Source organism: Thamnophis elegans, chromosome Z (assembly GCF_009769535.1).
Source record: "Thamnophis elegans isolate rThaEle1 chromosome Z, rThaEle1.pri, whole genome shotgun sequence".
NCBI classification, from domain to species: domain Eukaryota; kingdom Metazoa; phylum Chordata; class Lepidosauria; order Squamata; family Colubridae; genus Thamnophis; species Thamnophis elegans.
The window spans coordinates 16,048,822-16,068,552 of NC_045558.1; the positions used below are offsets into that span (position 1 = coordinate 16,048,822).

General features: G+C 43.8%; 1 protein-coding gene across 1 annotated transcript in view; it reads right to left on the reverse strand.

Annotated features, from left to right (window-relative positions):
- PITRM1 (pitrilysin metallopeptidase 1) overlaps positions 1–13,157 on the reverse strand; it is a 59,462-nt gene extending 46,305 nt beyond the window's left edge. The window contains exons 1-6 of the mRNA XM_032237077.1: positions 13,029–13,157; positions 11,780–11,897; positions 10,381–10,487; positions 8,771–8,922; positions 5,944–6,058; positions 5,754–5,850 (exon numbers count right to left, since the gene is read on the reverse strand). Of these exons, the coding sequence (XP_032092968.1) occupies positions 5,754–5,850; positions 5,944–6,058; positions 8,771–8,922; positions 10,381–10,487; positions 11,780–11,897; positions 13,029–13,066 (627 nt within the window). The 5' untranslated portion in view covers positions 13,067–13,157. The remainder of the gene's footprint in view (positions 1–5,753; positions 5,851–5,943; positions 6,059–8,770; positions 8,923–10,380; positions 10,488–11,779; positions 11,898–13,028) is intronic.
- Between the last annotated feature and the right edge of the window lie 6,574 nt (positions 13,158–19,731).

Genomic DNA, 19,731 nt, shown 5'->3' on the forward strand with positions numbered 1-19,731 from the left:
CTCTGCCTCCTTTCCGGGGACAGGAAAACCTCGCACGACATCGAGTTGATGGTGGTTCCCAGATGGAGGAGGGACGTGGTTGGACGCAGATGGCTCTTGGGCAGGTTGAGGACAAATCCATGGTTTCGCAATGAGTCCATCGTGACCTGTAGGTCTCGGAGGGCCTGATCTCGAGAGGACGACAGCACCAACACGTCGTCTAAATAACAATTGATGCGTATTGGAATTGAGCGAAGGGAGGCTGCCAATACTGCCAGAAGTTTGGTGAACGTGCGCGGGGCCGAGGAGAGGCCGAATGGCAAGGCCCGGTATTGATAATGGCGGCCGTTGAAGTGAAACCGCAGGAACTTCCGATGTGCCGGATGAATGGGCACATGGAGGTACGTTTCTTTGATGTCTATGGAAGTCATCATGTCGCCTTGGCGGATGGAAGCCAATATGCTCTTTAGAGATTGCATTTTGAATTTTTGGTATTTGATATGCTGATTGAGCTGTTTCAAATCTAGGATTGCCCTCCATCCCCTGGAGTTCTTTGGTACTAGGAACAAGATGGAATAAAACCCTAGGCCTTCCTGCCCTTTGGGAACTTGTTCTATGGCCCTGATGGTGAGAAGATGGAATATCTCGGTGTCCATAAGGCGCCGCTTTGACGGGCACCTGGGCACAGGGCACCTGATGAACCTTCTCGGGGGGATGGATAGAAATTCTAGCGTGAGACCCAAACTCACCACTTGAAGGGCCCAGGCGTCTGACGTGAGCTCCGCCCATTGGTGGGCGAAGGCCAAGAGACGTCCTCCTATGGGCCCTACCTCCTGTGAGTCAGCGGTATCTACGAAAGGATCGGTTGCCCGCTCCTCGGAAAGACCGTCTACTCGGCACCTGACCCTGCTGGCGCCCCCTGTCTCTGGCCCCAGCTCGGTCCTGGCCACGATCCTGTGCCTGGGAGAACCCCCTGGTGTAGCTGGGGACATAGGGGGCGGAAGTAAACCCCGAGTCCCCAGACCGAAAGGGCTGCCGTCTACTATAAGGCTGTGGCCTTCTGGTCACACGGGCGCTCGTGGAGGGAAGCACCTTGCGTTTGTCCCGAGTCTCAATGAGAATGGGATCCAGCACTGAACCAAACAAAGCCCCGCCCTTAAAGGGCGTGGACGCTAGGCGCCACTTAGATTTGACATCAGCTTGCCAGTGGCGGAGCCAGAGCAAGCGGCGAGAAGCCACATTGGAAACCATGGCTCGGGATGCAAATTTTGCCGCGCTAAGGGTGGCATCTGCAGAATACTCTAGGGCCGCAATCAGCTTGGTGACATCCTGATGAAGGCGCAGTTCCTCCAGGTCCAGCCTTTCCTGTAGTTGTCTCAGCCAAACTAAGGAAGTCCTATTAAAAAAGGAAGCTGCAGTAGCTGAGCGCAAGGCCCACGCTGCTGCCTGATGAGTTTTGCGAATGACCGATTCGGCCTTGCGGTCCTCGGCCTTCAATCCTTCTGAAATTTCAGAAGGAATTAACGCCGGTGAAGCAAAAGCAGCAATGGGAGCATCCACCGTGGGAAACTGGAGGAGAGCCTCCAACTCTGGAGAAGATGTGAATAGCTTCCTATCACCAGACCCAGGGGGCTTAACTGCGGTCGGCTCATCCCACTGCTTCTGGATTAAATCAAGAAAAAGCTTGGGGGATGGAATAAAATCCTGCAGAGCCACCTGCTCAGCAAAGAGCCGCTCGGTGGCATCCAGGCCCACAGCAGCACTTTCTGCAGAAATTGCCTCCCCCATGTGGGCGGTAGTCTTGGCCTTATACAGCAGAGACTTGAAAAGAGTGTGCCTGAAGAGCCCAGGGGCAGTAGGCTGATCCATAGGGAGGCCCTCATCACCAGAGAATTCCCTATCCTGGATTTCACCTTCCTCCACTAAGGGAGATTGTGTGCTAAACACAAAGTGTAAAGGGGAAGGAGGATCCGTTTGCAGGATGGAAGAATCCCCTTGCACTGCTTGAGGAGCCAGGCCTGAGTAGGCCAGAGTAGGCCTGGAGGCCTGGGATCTACGCGCTAATTCCGCATCCACCCCTCTGGAAATAGCCTCTGAGATCATGCTGTAAAAATCAGCAGGAAGGCCCAAATCCTGGCCCTCCAGAGGCCTGAGGCCTGCAGCTGTGGGGGTGAACGTGGCAGAAGGCCCAGCGCGTGGAGGTGAACGAAGAGAAGCTCCACTAGCCTCCGAAATAATTGGGGGGGATCGAGGCCCGAAAACCCCTACCTCAGGAATAGGGCCCTGGGGAAGCTGAATATCAGGGGACCAACCCTGCTCAACGACCCGCACCGGAGACACAGGTTGCTGAATCAGAACCGGAGGGGAACAAATGGGAGCCCCAGATGCCTTGGGGGGAACCTTGGCTTTGTCTTTGCGTTTGTGCGACTTATCCCGAACAGTAGATGAGGCTCGAGGCCTGCTACTAGAGGCCCTGGTCGCGGCCCTACTAGGCCCAGGGCTAGCCCCCCCCTCGCCAGGGGAGCGGGGCTCAGAAACTGGCCCGACAGTACCTTGCACTACCGATTGATCAGCCATGGTATGAATTTGAAAGAGCCCAATCAGCGAAACAAAGGAATGCAATTGAAAAGCACTCGCCAAGAACGCCACGTGGAAGCAGAGACAAAGAGAAGCGACCTCCTTCCTGAGTCAGCAACCTCGAGTGAGGGAAAAGGGAGGGGCGTAAGCAGTGCGCAAACTCAAGCGCGCGAACAAATTCTGCCTTCTCATCCCCAGGCATTATCACGCATGCGTGAAAACGCTTCCAAATAAGGCAACCGGCATCAAAGGCGCGAAATTCAAAGAAACAGCAGGGGAAAATCCCAAACAGCCGATCCATGTAATCCTCCGGCAGCCGCTCCAGCGAGAGCACAAAGGAGGGAGGCGGGGAGGAGGAGAACAGCTCCGACAAGCCACGGCTTCGGATCTGACCGCGCCCGCAGGCGGGTGCTATCCGGCATGGAAAGCAGCGCTGGGAGACTCAGCTTCCTTGCGCGCTGAACTTAAAGGGAGGACAGGCGGAGAAGCCGTTTGCAAACGGCAAGATCGCCCCACGCTCCAGCTGTAGTAATCCGATATCCCTACAAGGGAAATAGCGAGGGAGGAATCGGCTGGCAGAAAAACTGCCGCCTTACCTCCAATCCAGCAAGAAATCCACAGTGAAAAAACCAAGTAAATCCAGCATTAACCCTGAGAAATTATCAATTAGTCAAGAGAGAATTGAAAATAGGTCTCGTAGGCTTTGGACTGAGTAATAGAACTGAAAGGAAACGGAAGTCCAGTCAGAGGAGGCGTGACTTTGAAATTTACATACTCAGTCTCAAGGCTAGAAGGCTAAGTTAACCCATGATTGGATTCCCGAAGCAGCACACAGGAGAATGGGACAAAATTCACTTAGCTGCTATTTTGCATAGCAACGGAAATGTTGGGTGTAAATCAAGGACTATCTGTATTATGCAAGATTTTATTCTACTGCAATGTACTAACATCCACCAGCACTGGCAAACTGTGTTATTGAGAGATCTACCATTTCCCCAATTCTGACCTAGAAGTTAGGTAGCATTTGTAGAATTGATGTCTTTGCCTTTGTTAACATGACAACTGCAATACAATTATTATGGGATAGGAATTTTAAGGTGGAAAGGTAAAGGCCAATTCACACAATAGTTCGACTAAGCCAAATCAGTTTTGGAAAAGTCAATTATGGGTTGGCATAATGCCAACAATAGCTTTTATTCTCACACACACACCAGAACCAGAATGTCGTTCTTTGAAATGCGCCTGAAAACCTGTTTTCTGAGGATTAGTTCAGAAATATTAAATCATAGAAAAAGCATGCCCATTTCTGCTTTAGTGTTATGTGTGAATGCACCAGTCTGAAATTGTGGTTTCCATTTGGCTTACAAATTGCAACTGTGGCATAATATGTGGCAAAGCATTATTTGTCTGTAGATCCTTGATATAGCCCAAGCTCCTTATTTGAAAGCAAGAGAAGCTAAACTAGGAAAGTCAACTACCACCGAATGGCCAAGTAAATTATGCTTGCCATCCAAAATATTGGAGCCGAGTTCACAAATGCCACAATTCTAATCATGACCTACAGATGAAGTGACAGCAGCCTGATTCCCCTACAACAGTTGGTACTAATAGATGAATTTGTGCAGAGTGCTAAGTCACAATAACATTCTGTAGTTACACTGGCATCGGAAAAAGTTGCTTATGACAAGTTTTCACAATTGCAATCATTGCATTGCAACATCCCCATGGTCACATGACCAGAATTTGTGGACAGCTGGCAACTGGCTCATCTTTGTGTTAGTTGCAATGCCCTGGGTCATGTGATTACCTTTTGCATCCATCTGACAAGCAAAGTCAATGGGGAAACCAGATTCACTTATTAATTTAACAACCGCAGTGATTCGCTCAACCACTGTGGCAAAAAAGGTCCTAAAATGGCACAAAATTCACTTGACCATCTCACTTGGTCACTGCGCCACCTGGCAAGAGCCGAGGTGGCGCAGTGGTTAGAATGCAGTACTGCAAGCCACTTCAGCTGACTGCTAGTCTGCAGTTCAGCAGTTCAAATCTCACCGGCTCAGGGTTGACTCAGCCTTCCATCCTTCCGAGGTGGGTAAAATGAGGACCCAGACTGTTGGGGGCGATATGCTGACTCTGTAAACCGCTTAGAGAGGGCTGAAAGCCCTATGAAGCAGTATATAAGTCTAACTGCTATTGCTATTGCTACTTAGCAACATAAATTTTGGGCTCAGTCGAAATCATTAAGTTGATGACTACCTGTATTTGATTTGGACTCAGAATCATGTATAAACCTGTTGGACAAACCATAGTTAAAACAAGCCATGGTTTGGTACTAAGTCTGAACCCCCCCAAATAAAGAGCGAGTCTTAAGAACCACATTGCTGGATGAAAACGAATTCACCCAACCAAGCCATTTATAAAATAAATGTTAACCAGTGCAAGATTTTTTGAATCCTGCAACCTTTACCATCTCAGTGAGTTGTAAGTCTCATAATAATTCTGTTGTAGCCCGCTAGCAGCCAGCAGAGCTGGAGCAGATTGGGAGAGTGAGAAGGTTGGGGAAGAACATGGGCCAGTCCTGGAGTCTGGGGAAGGCTCTGATGAGGGCTCTGTGTCGGAGGCAGAAATAGGACCAGAGCCACCTGACACTTATCAGCTACCTTCGGAGTCAGACATCAATGGGGCAGAAGAACAGCTGGAGCCTGTTCCCAGTGTGCACATGCACATAGTCGCCAGACAAAGGAACAGCTAAGGAACAAGGGCCGACTTAGGAGTAAGGCCACAGGTGGATGGTGAATGGCCCCTCCCATAGGGAATAAAAGGGGAGCGGAAGGGTGTGGAGTTTGCAGGAGACAATTAGTTTATTCCTGCATTCTTGACAAGTATTGTGGCGCCTGAAAGATATCGGCCTGGCCACTCCCCATGCTTGATAAAGGTTGGTAATTGTGAACTATCTTGAAAGAATGTGGGCCAGGACTTTGCTGGAGAGGAATTCACTGTAATTCAGGGGTTTATCGGGATGAGCTCAGCTTCGTGTTGCTGGGAAAGCCTAGGTCAATACAAATTCCTCAAAAATATTGTCTTATCAACCCCTCACCTGAACTTAGTTTGTCACCTCTCAAACACCATTCAAACACACAGCAGCTCCCCAGGAATTCTCAACTAAGCCAAAACAATAACAATAAAACAGGGCTTACAAAAGCTCCCTTCATTTCATTGAACACGACTCCTTTGAAGGTTAATGGTGACTGAGGATCGGATGGGCTCTCGTGTTCCAACCTCCAGCCTTCCTGCCTAAAGAAATTTAAAATACATAAAACGTGAGTTAAGAATTCTTCTGGATGATACATCATGGTTCTGTCCATCAACTGGATTACAAAATCTTACCAGAAATCCAGAAGCCTCAAAGAAGGGAAAAACACAGCATCCAGGTAGACGGAGAGAAGATTCTGGAAGTCCTTGGGATTTTGGGTAGAAAATGGGTAGAGCGTGTAATCACTAGCTGCAAAAGATGACAAAAGTTAAAAATGAAACGGTTCAAAATTAAATCCATGAGTTTTACAGTTCATTTAGGGTGATGAATGCTTTGCAATCTTCATTTCATTTTCAAACCGAGGCGTCTATCGTGTTATTTTTTTATTGAAGACATTTTTAACTAAAGATGCTACAAATATTAGAAAAGAAAGTAGAAAAATAAAGAAAGAAAAAGATTGTAAAGCAGTGGCTCCTGATATTTTTGACAGCAATTATAAATATGTTTATATTGTACTCTCTCCCTCTACAGTTACATCATAATTTTCTTTAAACTACTTTTCTAACACTCAAACCCATAAATCACAAGCTCATATTTCTCTTTTTTCAGCAAAAAATCCATAAGAATTTTCAGGGTTTTTTTGGTTCTTAGTCACTGATAAATGTAGTTATTGATCTTACTTTAATCAAACAAGTTAATTTTGCCATGTCTCCTACATCATCATCTTCACCCACCTATCCTCCATGTTTTTTTCCTTAATTAATAAATTAATATGCTGTGCATTTCATTACCCAAGTGGACTCTGGGTGGCTTGCACGATAAAAATAAATAAATATAAAAATTAAATATACAAGATATTTATATTTATGAATAAATAACAATTAAAATTATAAGATTAAATATATGTTGATAACAACTTTGTGCATATAATTGTCTTTCAACAATAATCATGTATAAAAAAATCTTCTATGTCTCTTTTCTAATTCACTGTTCATTAATTCCAATGTTATTTGTGTTATTTCTAATGTTTTTATCACATACGCCATTTCTTAGGGACCCAATTATATGGAAAGTTTAAGAAGACTTCAAGTACAGGTAGTCCTCGGTTTACAACAGTGCATTTAGTTGCCAAAGTTACCACAGCAGAGAAAAAAAAGTGACTTATGACAATATTTCACACTTACGACCGTTGCTGCAGCATCCCCATGGTCATGTGATCAAAATTTGAATGCTTGGCAACCAGTTCACATTTATGAGAGTTACATTGTCTCTGAATCATGTGGTCACCTTTTGCGACGTTCTGACATGCAGTCATTGACTTTTGAGCATAGTACACAAAATTGTCTGCTACTACATCCTACCTGTCAATGACTACTTCGGCTTCAACCACAATAATACACGGGCAAACAATCGATACAAATTCAAGGCAAACTGCTCCAAACTCGATTGAAGAAAATACGACTTCAGCAACAGAATGGTCAATGCTTGGAATGCTCTACCTGACTCCGTTGTTATATCCTCAAACTTCTACACCTTCAACCTCAAGCTGTCTACCGTGGACCTCACCCCATTTCTAAGTGGTCCGTAAAGGGGTCATGCATAAGCGCACCAGGGTGCCTACCGTCCCTGTCCTACTGTCCACATTTATCTGTATTTACTTCCTTTGTTTGTGTTTTATGTTCGTACCTATACTTGTTATCTTATACGTTTGACAAATGAACAAAACAAGCAAACAAATAAATAAATTAGGAAGCCACTTAACAACCCAGTTATTAACGTAACAATTGCAGTGATTCATTTAACAACTGTGGCAACAAAAGTGGTAAAATGGGGCAAAACCCAATTTCTCACTTAGCAACATAAGTTTTGGGCTCAATTATGGTCACAAGTCGAGGACTACCTGCACAAAATGCCAGAAAAAGAAGACATAAAAACTGCAGGAAGGGGATAGTATGATATTCCAGCATTCCTCAGCTGTACCCATGATGCTTTGGGCTACCGGGGATCAAATTCAACCTTGATGGTAGGACAAAGGATATAAAACTGAGATCCCAGCTCACTATGTCATAAAATGCCATTAGAAAATTAGAAAAGGGGATAGAAAAATGATACACTAAAGCACTTCATTTCCTCCTAAGAAGTTTTCCACTCAAGGATTGCTGGTCAAGAATTGGTTATGCCGTGTCTAATAAAGGGAAGGACTAAGGGTGACATGATAGCAGTCTTCCAATATTTGAGAGGCTGTCACAGAGAAGAGGGGATTGGGCTATTCTCCGAAGCATCTGAAAACAGGACTAGAAGCAATGGATGGAAACTAATCAAGGAAACAACCTAGAGCTAAGGAGAAATTTCCTTACATGAGAACAACTAATCAGTGGAACAGCTTGCCTCCAGAAGTTATGGGTGCTCCAACACTGGATGTTTTTAAGAAGATGTTGGATATCCATTTGTCTGAAGTGGTGTACTGTTTCCTGCCTAAGCAGGGGGTTGGACTAGAAGACCTCTAAAGTCCCTTCCAACTCTTGTTGTTGTTCTGCTCTGCTCTGTTCTATTCTAATTGTGGGCTCAGTTGCAATCATTGTTTTGATTCAGGTGGTGACATTTTTGCCTAGAACTGAATGGCTGAACTGGCTGTCAAAAGTTCAAATTTATCGGGAGGTTGTCAAGAAGAGATTGGATGGCTATTTATCTGAAATGGTATAGGGTCTTCTGCTCAAGCTGGGAGCTAGATTAGAAGAACTCTAAGTCCCTTCCAATGCACCTGTTATTCTGCAAGTTGACATCAGCACTGTTTACCCTCCTTCTCTCCACCATACTCTACGCAATGCTGATATTTCCAATCGTCAAGATTCAGAATTCACCTCAGAAAGAAAGCAATTAACGCTGCAGATTTTGTTGCACAAATAAGCCACCGCATACACACCAGGAAATTCACAAGGCTGTCGGTTTCCATTTCCTCACCTGTAAATGCATTCATGAAGGTAGAGAGCGACCGATTCAGCATTTTAAAGAAGGGATCCCTGACAGGATACCTCTCTGACCCACACAATACAGTATGTTCAAGGATGTGGGGCACTCCCGTACTGTCCATGGGAGTGGTCCGGAACTGTACACTATAAAACAGACAGGGAAACATTTGTGTTTTAATGTTTTTTTTCAGATAGACACCATTTTTTCCCCCAAGGAAACTAACAAGAACATAGCAAAACACTAACAAAACACAATAGTATAATACTCCTACAATGCCTTCTCCTGCCCAGGTATCTATTTTTTAGCTTTGCTCAACTTTTCTTTTTACCATTATCATGTTTTCCTTCTCGTGTTTAGTGTTCTACGCCACTCAGAGTCACTCCATTGTGAGATGAGCAGCATATAAATTTAATAAAATAAGCAAACAGCATAATACAGGTAGTCCTTGCCTTACAGCAGTTCATTTAGTGACCGATCGAAGTTACAACGGCACCAATTATGAACATTTTTCACACTTATGACCATTGAAGCATCTCCATGGTAACATGGTTTACATTTGGATACTTAACAACTGGTTCATATTTATGAGGGTGGCAGTGTCCCACACGTCCTGTGATCATCTTTTGGGACCTTCCGAACAAGCCAGATTCACTTAATAACCATGTCACTGATTTAACAACTGCACTAATTTTTTAACAAAATAATCTGATAGCTGATAACCAGGCGTTGTCCGGGTATTTATTTATAGAGGGGAAATGTCCAGACCAAACATAATTTCTAATGTTGGATTTTCCCCCTTACCAGAAGGAGTTCCCTTGTGGAGTACTGTGAAGCTGTTACCGTGGCAATTCCACTGCGCTGTACAGTAGAAGCCATTTTACAGACGTAGCCATTTTAGGACACAACAGGCTGCATCTTAACAGAATACACACCCTGAGGGATGTTAGGGGTGTCTTGCCCCACAGTATTTTTTTCCAGAGAGTAAGTTATCTGAGTACCAAATTTGGTTGAAATTGCTCAAGGCATTCCAGAGTTATGCTGGAACACATACATACACACAGTCATTTTTACATATATAGAAGGAAGAAGAAGAAGAAGAAGAAGAAGAAGAAGAAGAAGAAGAAGAAGACGACGAGGAGGAGGAGGAGGAGGGGGGAAGAGGAGGGGGAAGAGGTGGGGGAAGAGGAGGAGGAGGCAGCGGCAGCAAAAGTCGTAAAATGGGGGAAAACTCACTTAACAAATTTCTCCCTTAGCAACATCAATTCAATTGTAATAGTAAATCAAGGGCTACTTATACATGCTGTCAGAGGCAGAAGGAAAAGTTCACCTATCTCTCTCAATCGACACTCTGGAGAAGCAACATGCCCAGGACTATTAAAGTCAGCTTCCCAACTGAATGGAAGTCTGAACTCATGATTTCTGATAGAAAACAACTCTCAGGCCCCAGTGACTTCAAAGCTTTGGTACTGTAACTTAATACTTCTGAACCAAAGGCGAATAACAAAAATACCAGACATTTTAAGGGCTGATATGATGCATGGCTTCAAACGCTTTGAAGACCAGAGGATCCACAAAAAATTCCATTATTCAGCATTCTTGACCTGAACAAATTGTTGGAGTCTTCTCGCGCCACATGCAAATACTGGGCTCCAGTCTTGTCATGGTTGAGTTTAACAGCCGTCAAGGAAAATTCAGGAACTACCGTCACCTGAATTAAAAAAAAATAAAAAATACAGGCATCTCTACAAATTAATACAAATTAAGCTAACTGCACTTCTGCAAATTCAAGCTCGCAAACCATGCCCAACTACGTTGTCCAGAAGGCTCAGCTAGGAGTCATGCTTGCCCGACCACCTCCAAATCAGCCATGTACCCCAAATTGGAACGTATGTAGCACGTCAGGACGGTGGTTCTCCCAACCATTTTTCACAAGCTTCCTAAACTTTCTCAGGAATATTCCACCTTACACTAGCTGGATATCCATGCTTTGTGACAAAACTATGGGATGGGGCAATGCAGGAGAAATCCAGTTCACTCCAGTTTAACCCATTGGCTCAGTGGTGGTCGGTAATTGAAACACATAAGGGAATATTGCTCCCGCCATCTTGAGCCCGGAAACAGTTCCATAGGTGGAAGGTGTAGATATTTTGGTGAGGTACTGATGTTTAGTACTATAAGGAGCCCTAGATCGCTGGGGAGTGGAAAATCTGCCAGTTTGAACTGAGATAACAGAATGTGAGGCAATTGGCAGTTGGAAAAGAGGTGGGAAGGGGGAGTAGAACTTTTTAGCATTAGAGCGTGTTAATTACTATATAAGAAATACTAATGATCTGATGGTCATTTCAAAAAATCCTTTCTTAGTGAGCACCTAGAAGCCAAGAGGAGCATATGTGCCAAATTTCAAGTTTGTAGAATTTATGATTCTGAAGATTTCACTAAGTAAAGCAGTTGCTGAGAAAAAACACAATTGTGCATATCATCTTGTCACTTTATAGACCTGCAAAGGTAGTCAATAGGAGGATTGGTCTCAGAGTTCATTCATAAGTGGGAACATCTCTCAAGTGGGCCGTTGTTAAACAATGACTGCCTGTATTTGTTAGTTTCCTAGATTTGACTCAGAGTTCAAGGCAGTTTATATGGAAATTCTCTTAAATTATATTTCTGCAAAAGTATGAGAAGTTGGTGGATTTTCATGCAGTTAGTCCTTGTCCTTGGCTCCTAGCTCACCCCATTAATCTTCTATTTTTTTGCACCACAATGCAAATCCAGAGATGTGCAAGGCCTCCTTTTCAATGTGCAGTTTGTGTCGCAACCCCCATCCAACAGACTTTAGCCAACTTTAATTGGGTATATTCTAAATGAAGAGAACCTTACAGGAAGGCTGAAACCATTAACTTCTGAACTAGCCAACTTCCACTGAAATACGCTCTGAAAAGCCTAAATTAGCCATAATCCTGAATTCAAGCTGAAAGAAGGTGACTTGGAAACAAAACCTTTTACCTGGTTTACAGTGAATCCATAGATTTTATCCCCACTTTTGAATTTCACTGCCCTTTCATTTGCAGAACTGCTCGTCCATCGCCACAGTCTTGGCCCAAACAATCCGGAACTATGTAAGCTTTAAAAAACAAAATAAAAAGGAATAACCAGAGACCAGTTTTTAAGGACAGTATTTCTCAACCCTGACAATTTCAAGACATATAAGACCCTAACCCTGGCTGGAGAATTCTGGGAATTGAAGTCTTTATGAGTCTTAAAGTCGCCATGTTTGGGAAATATTATTTTGGAAGTGAAGTTGTACGAGATATACTGTAAATAAGGGCAGTATCTTGCTTTGTAAAGAGAACAGAGCTGGAGTTGGACCACAGCAGGATCTATTTTCAAAAGCTGTTTGGCCCCTTGATTATAATAATCCTGGGGGTGGCTGCAAGGTAAACATTGGAATGTTAAAGCCAATTCAAAACAAATCAAAGAAAATGAAAGCAAGTCATTTCATCCTTCCCCAAGAAAGAAAAGAAGGGAAACACTGCCTTGCCATAATCCATAAGAGCGTTCTTCTAGTTTTGTATATTTCCATGTCCCTCCTGAACATTTTTGTTACAAATCATTATTTTAAGAGATCACCAGTAGCCCCTCAAAAAAAAAAACCCGAAAATAAGGAAAACTGCAGCCAAAGTCCGATCCAGGTTTCTTAAGAGATAAATGAGGCATGCAAGGCGGCTATTATTTGACTTGGTGCGGGATAAATATTTGACCTGCTATCCCACCCTGCTAGTTCGTCTGAATGGCCAATGCTTCAAGGCCTAAAAACAATGTTAGCCGAAAGATACAAAGTAGCGCCTATAAACTTGGTTCTCCAACTTAAGTTCCCTTTAGTTTCTTTCTACGATTCGGGCTCTTTAAACACATACCCACGGGAACAATTCATTGGAGAGGCTCTTGTCCACACCCACCGGGGCTAAGCAGCATGTGCGCATCGTAGAGTTGATCTGGCAGGCACAAGAAAGCACTTTGCACATGCTCAGAGCCCTCTTTTCCTTCCCGCACCCTCCTTAACAGCGAAGCACCAGCCTTTTCAGGACCGATCGGGCGTTTCCAAACCGAGGGTATTTCCAACTGGGTAGCAGCAAAACGGGTGCGAAGGAAAGAAGGAAGAAGAGCCCCTGAGCATGGGCAAAGTGATTTCCCACGGAGAAGCCAGGCTTCGCCCTCCCGCCCAGCAGCCCCCTCCTCCTACTCCTGTCCTCACCGGGGGAGGCCCCTCCGAGCCAGCCACAAGGACCACATGGCGACCTTCCTGGCGGAAAGCAAAGCCACGCTGTTTCTGCGGCGCTTCTGCTGCTGATGTTGCTGCTTGCTTCTCTTGCCCTGGACAGAACCCCCCCCTCCTCCGGAGTGCGCATGCGCGGGCCTCTTCTCGCTTACTCCAGCGCGGTTGCGGAAAGTTCCGCGCTCGCGCAGCTCCGCCCCTTTCCGTCTTTCCCGCCTCCCCCCCCCTCTCAAAAAACGAGCCTTTGCAAACCGGTGTTTGAAACAGCGCCGGTGGCATCGTCCGTCCTTGCCTTCCGCGGGCTAAGTATCAAGTTGGGAGCAAATGTTTTTGCAGCGTGCAAGCTCGCATCCTTGAGCTTTGCTTGCAAAAAGACAAGGGCGCTCACGTTTGCATTTTCAGGAGCACTTCTGGCTTTCGCCTTAATGTCTGCAGACGTTCTCAGTCATCCCAGGTCACGGCTGCCCCAAAGGTGTTCCCCCCCACCCCCCAGAAGGCAGTTGGACTTTCTTGTTTTTCCTTTTGAAGACCTTTCGCTTCTCACTCAAGAAGCTTCTTCAGCTCTGACTGGCTGGTGGGGAATGGAAGGATTTATATTCCTTGTCATTTGCATCCTTTTAGAGCAGTGGTGGGTTCCCATTCCCGTTGCAACCAGTACGGTGCACGGGGCCTGGCGGCCACCACATAAACACAAGCAGCATGCACATACTCCTGTGATGCTCCGCGACGCCTCTGCGTTGCTCCAGCTGCTCGTCAGAGGATCACGTAGCAATAGCAATAGCAGTAGACTTATATACCGCTTCATAGGCCTTTCAGGCCTCTCTAAGCGGTTTACAGAGAGTCAGCATATTGCCCCCAACAATCTGGGTCCTCATTTTACCCACCTTGGAAGGATGGAAGGCTGAGTCAACCCTGAGCCGGTGAGATTTGAACCGCTGACCTGCTGATCTAGCAGTAGCCTGCAGTGCTGCATTTAACCACTGCGCCACCTTGGCTCCGTAGGCACCGTACGCTCCGTGAAGGAAGCACTGAAGAGATGAAATACAGGGCGGGTGGGCCCTCTGGAGCACTATACCAGAACAGTACTTGGTGCTCCCAGCAGGCACCGGTACGCCCATACCGGGACATACCGCCTGCAACCAACCACTGTTTTAGAGGGTCATTGATCAGAAACGTGGTAGCTCAGCGTCTTAGACACTGAGCCACCACATCCCTGATCAACAACCCTTGTGCATCAGAAAGGTTCCGTGGTTTAAATCCCTAGTGTCGTATAATGGGGTGAGTTCCTGTAGCTTCTGCCAACCTAGCAGTTTGAAAGCACGTAAAAAAAAATGCAGGTAGAAAAATAGGAACCACCTTTGGTGGGGAGGTAACAGCATTCCGTGCGCCTTCGGTGTTTAGTCATGCCGGCCACATGACCACGGAGATGTCTTCAGACAGCGCTGGCTCTTTGGCTTTGAAACGGAGATGAGCACTGCCCCCTAGAACCAGGAATAACTAGCACATACATGCGAGGGGAACATTTATCTTTAGAGGGTCATTGAAGCATTTGGATGTGTGTCCTTAGGGTCACTTGAGTGGTGTTCCTGGTTTCTGTACTGATTTTTTTTTCTCTCTTCTGGAAATCCATTCCTACTTCCGCACCATTCAAAGGGTGTTCGTCCCAAATTGTATAGCTAAAATTCTGTAGAGATTTCCAGTCATCTTGAGAATTCCACACCCTGAGGACAGAGATAAACCACCAGGTGCTTCAGCGACCCTCTAAAAGGATGCAAATGACCAGCTGTCTGCAAGGAATATAAATCTTTCCCCACTTAACCCTGTCAGAGGTGAAGAAACTTCTTGAATGAGAAGCAAAATGTCTTCAGAAGAAAAAACAAGGAAATCCAGTTACCTCCTGAAAAAGTACCTTTGGGACTTTCATCTTAATAGAAATAATCCTTGAATTACGACCACAGTCAAGCCCAAAATTTCTGCTCCTCAGCGAGACATTTGTTAAGTGAATATTTTTACAGCCTTTCTTGCCACAGTTGTTAAGCGAATCACTGCAGTTGTTAAATAAGTAATATGTTAAGTGAATCACTGCAGTTGTTATTGTGAATCTGGCTTTCCCATTGACTCGGTTTGTTAGAAGGTCACAAAAGGGGATTGTGTGATCCCAGGACACTGCAGGCATCCATAAATATGGACCAGTTGACAATCATCCAAATTTTGATCTCGTGACTGTGGGAATGTTGCAATGGCCTTAAGTGTGAAAAACTGGAGTCATTTTTTTCAGTGGCATCATAACTTAGAATGGTCACTAAATGAACTGTTATAAATCAAGGATTATCGGTACTTTTTTGTTGTTGTTCTGAAGTTTTGAAAGCAACAAGGTGTTTCAAACTGAAGGATGGTAATGTGGCCACTTCAACCAAACACATTGCTTGTCTGTGTGCATATAGAAGTCTTTATTGGCCAAGGAATTTGTCTTTGGTACATATCCTCTCAGTGTATATAAGGAGAATAACAATACATTCATCAAGAATAAAAAAAAATACAACACTTAGTGATAGTCAAGGTTACTAATAAGCTATCAAATCATATTAGGAAACAAAAACAATATAAATTGAAAGATACAAGCAAGATGATTATAGTCATAAGTGGGGAGAGATAGATAACTAGGAAGGAAGAGTAGAATAATAGTAATAATCTAAGTAAATTATTTGACAGTGTTGTGGGAATTAGTTGTTGAACAGAGTGATGGCATTTGGGGAAAAACTGTCCTTGTGTCTAGTTGTTCTGGTATGTAGTGCCCTATAGTGTCGTTTTGAGGGTAGAAATTGAAACAATGTATGTCTAGGATGTGTTTGTAGATATTTTCCCAGCCCTCTGACTCCTACAGTATACAGGTCCTCAATGAAAGGCAGGTTGGTAATAATTGTTTTTTCTGCAGTTCTAATTATACGTTGAAGTTTGTGTCTGTCTTGTTTGGTTGCACAGCCAAACCAGGGGTGGGTTTCAGGCACTTCGCGGTGGTCCCCGCGAACCGGTTGGTCGGCGAACCCGGAAGTAAGTAACTTCCGGGAACGCTGAAGGATCCACCCGCCCACCCGCGTTTCTTACCCGGTTTTGACGAGTTCTGCGCTTCCACACATGCGCAGAATGCATACAGTGCCTGCGCGATCCTCCAGGAGCAGCTGGAGCATCGCACAGGGGCTAGTACGCATGCGTGCACTGCGCGCATGCACGAGGACGCCGCCGGCCCCGTTCCAACCGAACCGGTTGGAACGGGGCGAGAAACCCACCCCTGAGCCAAACCAAACAATTGTGGAGGTGCAGATGACAGGCTCAATAATTCCTCTGTAGAACTGTATCAGCAGCTCTTTCCGCAGGTTGAGCTTCCTGAGTTGGTGCAGAAAGAACGTTCTTTGTTTTGCTTTTTTGATGACATTTTTGATGTTAGGAGTCCATTTTAAGTCTTGAGACATGATAGAACCTAGAGACTTGAAGGTCTCTACTTCTGATATTATGTTGTCTAGTATTGCATGAGGTGGTAGTATGGGAGGTTTTCTTCTAAAATCCACCACCATTTCTACTGTTTTGATATGCCTATATTGGAGTTAGTAGAAGTATAGAAAGAACATTTTAAGGTCCCTTTTAAGTACAGATGGCTTTAAGGAACTTGTGATTGGAAGTATCTACTTCTTTTCTTATCTTTATACACCAGCAGTGAGTCCTGCCTTTTTTGCCTATCCTTATTTAAAAGCATATCATTCTAGTGAAAAGTGGGGCGGCATAAGCATTTTGTAATCATAAGGAATTCAGGTTGGGGGATAGGGGGGGAAGAAAAGGAAGAGAGGTATGATGACTTTAAGAAGAAGAAGTGTGGTTGCAGAAGTTGATGGAGTTGGCTGAAATGGCAAAGCTGACTATTCTAATAATAGAAAAGAATATACTTTTGTTTCTGGATGAGAATGTGATTAGGAAAATATTAGAATGTGCAGAAACGAACAGATTAACACTTGCTATAAAGGAGAAAGAACAAACTCAATATTATATGACATGGGAGCTATTTTATGGATGGTTGGAGAATAAAAACAGGAGTGAGAAACAAATGGAGATCAAGTGAAATAAAGAATATATGTTAAGATAGAGATGTAAACAATATGCTTATTATTAATAATACGATTGTTAAGATTATTATATCCAATATAATATTGTATTGTCATTTGAAGATATGTTAAGAGGGAGAAATGCATAGAGCTATAATGCTGATTATTAATTATTGTAAAATTAGGGAATCTTTATCAATGTAATGAATACTGTAAATTTTGATTGAAATATCATAGAGACATTTGTATGCAGAGAGCACACTGTTTAATGGAAGATGATATGTTCAAGTTAAAATAATAATAATAATAATGAATGAATAAATAAATAAATTAATAAATAAATTTCACAAGGAAACTGCTTCTGAATTTCATGCTTGGTTTTTATAGATTAGATTGATAGATCTTTATAGAAATGGCTTGTTTATATTATTATTATGGAAAAACAAAAAAAATGTGACTTGGAACTTTTATTTTACTGCAAGAGAGAGAGTTGGAAGTCAACACTTCTTTCTCTTTTCTTTTTCTTACACTTCTCCACTTCCTTTTCCTCTTTCCGTTCCTTCCTTAATGTCCTTCCATTTACATTTATATTTTGTATTTTATATTACTTAATAGTTTAGTAAAAAAAATGTTTGGGAAAAAAGTTCCAAATGAAGCATATCTCTGAAATTTGTTTTGCTCATTTTATCTGGAAAATTTGTAGTGAAAGGTATTCTTCCCATATAGAAAATGATAAAATTTAAAATGCATATCTTTTAGAAAATGCATAATTTGCTTTCTTGGAATACATGTTATCCTGCCTATTCTGTTCTATAAATTACACACACACACACACACACACACACACACACACACACACGTATGTTTGTGTGTGTGTGTGTATATAAATTATATATATATATATGTGTATGTATGTGTGCGTGTGTGTGTGTGTGTATGTAGATAGGTAGGTAGGTAGGTAGGTAGGTAGGTAGGTAGGTAGGTAGGTAGGTAGGTAGGTAGGTAGATAGATAGATAGATAGATAGATAGATAGATAGATAGATAGATAGATAGATAGATAGATAGATAGATAGATAGATAGATTCCTTTGTATTGGCAGCTTTTACCTCAATTTTTACCAAAAAAAATAAAATCAAAACATTAAATGCCATCTTAAAGATGTCATTGTTTTCTCAATTTTATACAACTTGCCTTCAGTCCAACTTGCCTTGGCCCAACAACCAATCAGAATACAAGCTCAAGACCAAAGGCCAGAGAATGACATGAAGCCAGGAACTTTCATTATTTCGCTCTCTTTTTCTTCATCCAACGTCTTGAAGCATGTGACCCCACTTTTCTGTTCAGGAGCTCAAGCCATGTGGTCCTGTCCACCATTAAACCATCTTTCCAAGCAGCCTCCATGTTTCCAGTGTCTTTTTCCCCACTTGGAACTGAACCCAGAGGGACATTTCTTCCAACAATCTTGTAATGAAAGTATGTGTGTATGTGCACAACAGCACATAGGCCAGCCCCCTATGCCTTTGAGCGTGTCTCACGCATGCACCCCATCCCCGTGCTTGTGCGACAGGGACCTGAAAGTCAGCTGGCTGTCAGGAGGTGAACATGCATGTGTGGTGGAGCTGAGCTGGGACGACAGCTCGCGTGCCCGCAGAGAGGGTTCTGGTGCCACTGTAGCACATGTGCCATAGGCTCGTGATCACGGTTCTAGCAAATTGTCTATCCATTGCAGCCTGGAAACCTCTTCCGTATGTTTCCAACTAATAAGGTCCTGATCTTTCTTTTGCCAATGGGGCCCACAATAATTACTGATATTGTAGATCCGTCTTGTTTTAGGTTTATTTCATGCTTTTCATCAAGTGGGATCCATTTTATGACTTCCTTGGTCCACCTGCCATCAGTTCTCCTTTCTCTGTGACCAGCCCATTTCCATTGCAATTCTTTCCCTCTCTTGATGATATCATATATTTTTGTTTGTTCTCTAACCCATGTGAAAATCTTTCTTGTCTTGTAACACCGAGCATGTATCTTTTATGCTCGGCAGCATGGCTCTTTATGCCATTTGTAGCCTTTGTATCGATTCTGAGGTTAGTGCATTGTGAGGTTAGTTATCTGTATTCAAATACTGTGATTTACTTATGTCTGCAAACAACCATAGTCCCTGTAACTTTATAGGGAAGCATGCACAGGAATAATATTAATAATATTTATTTTCCAGCTACAAATTCTGCATAGGACACTGTATAATTTGGTTGGAATAGGCACACCAGTGATGGGTTTCAATTTTTAAAAAAACCTCTTCTGTAGGTGTGGCCTGCTTTGTGGGAGTGGCTTGCCAGCCATGTGACCGAGTGTGAGTGGATTGCCGGCCATGTGACCGGGTGGGAGTGGCTTGCCAGCCATGTGACTGTGTGGGCATGGCCAACTTGTAAAATGTGGTGAAACTCACTTAACAACGCTCTTGCTTAGCAACCAAAATGTTGGCTCAGAAACTCTGGCATTTGAAGCATGCAAGTCTTAAAGCTGTCAATTTACAAGACCCTTGCACCCCTAACCCTTTAGAAAAAACCCAGAGGTGTTCAAACTTGAC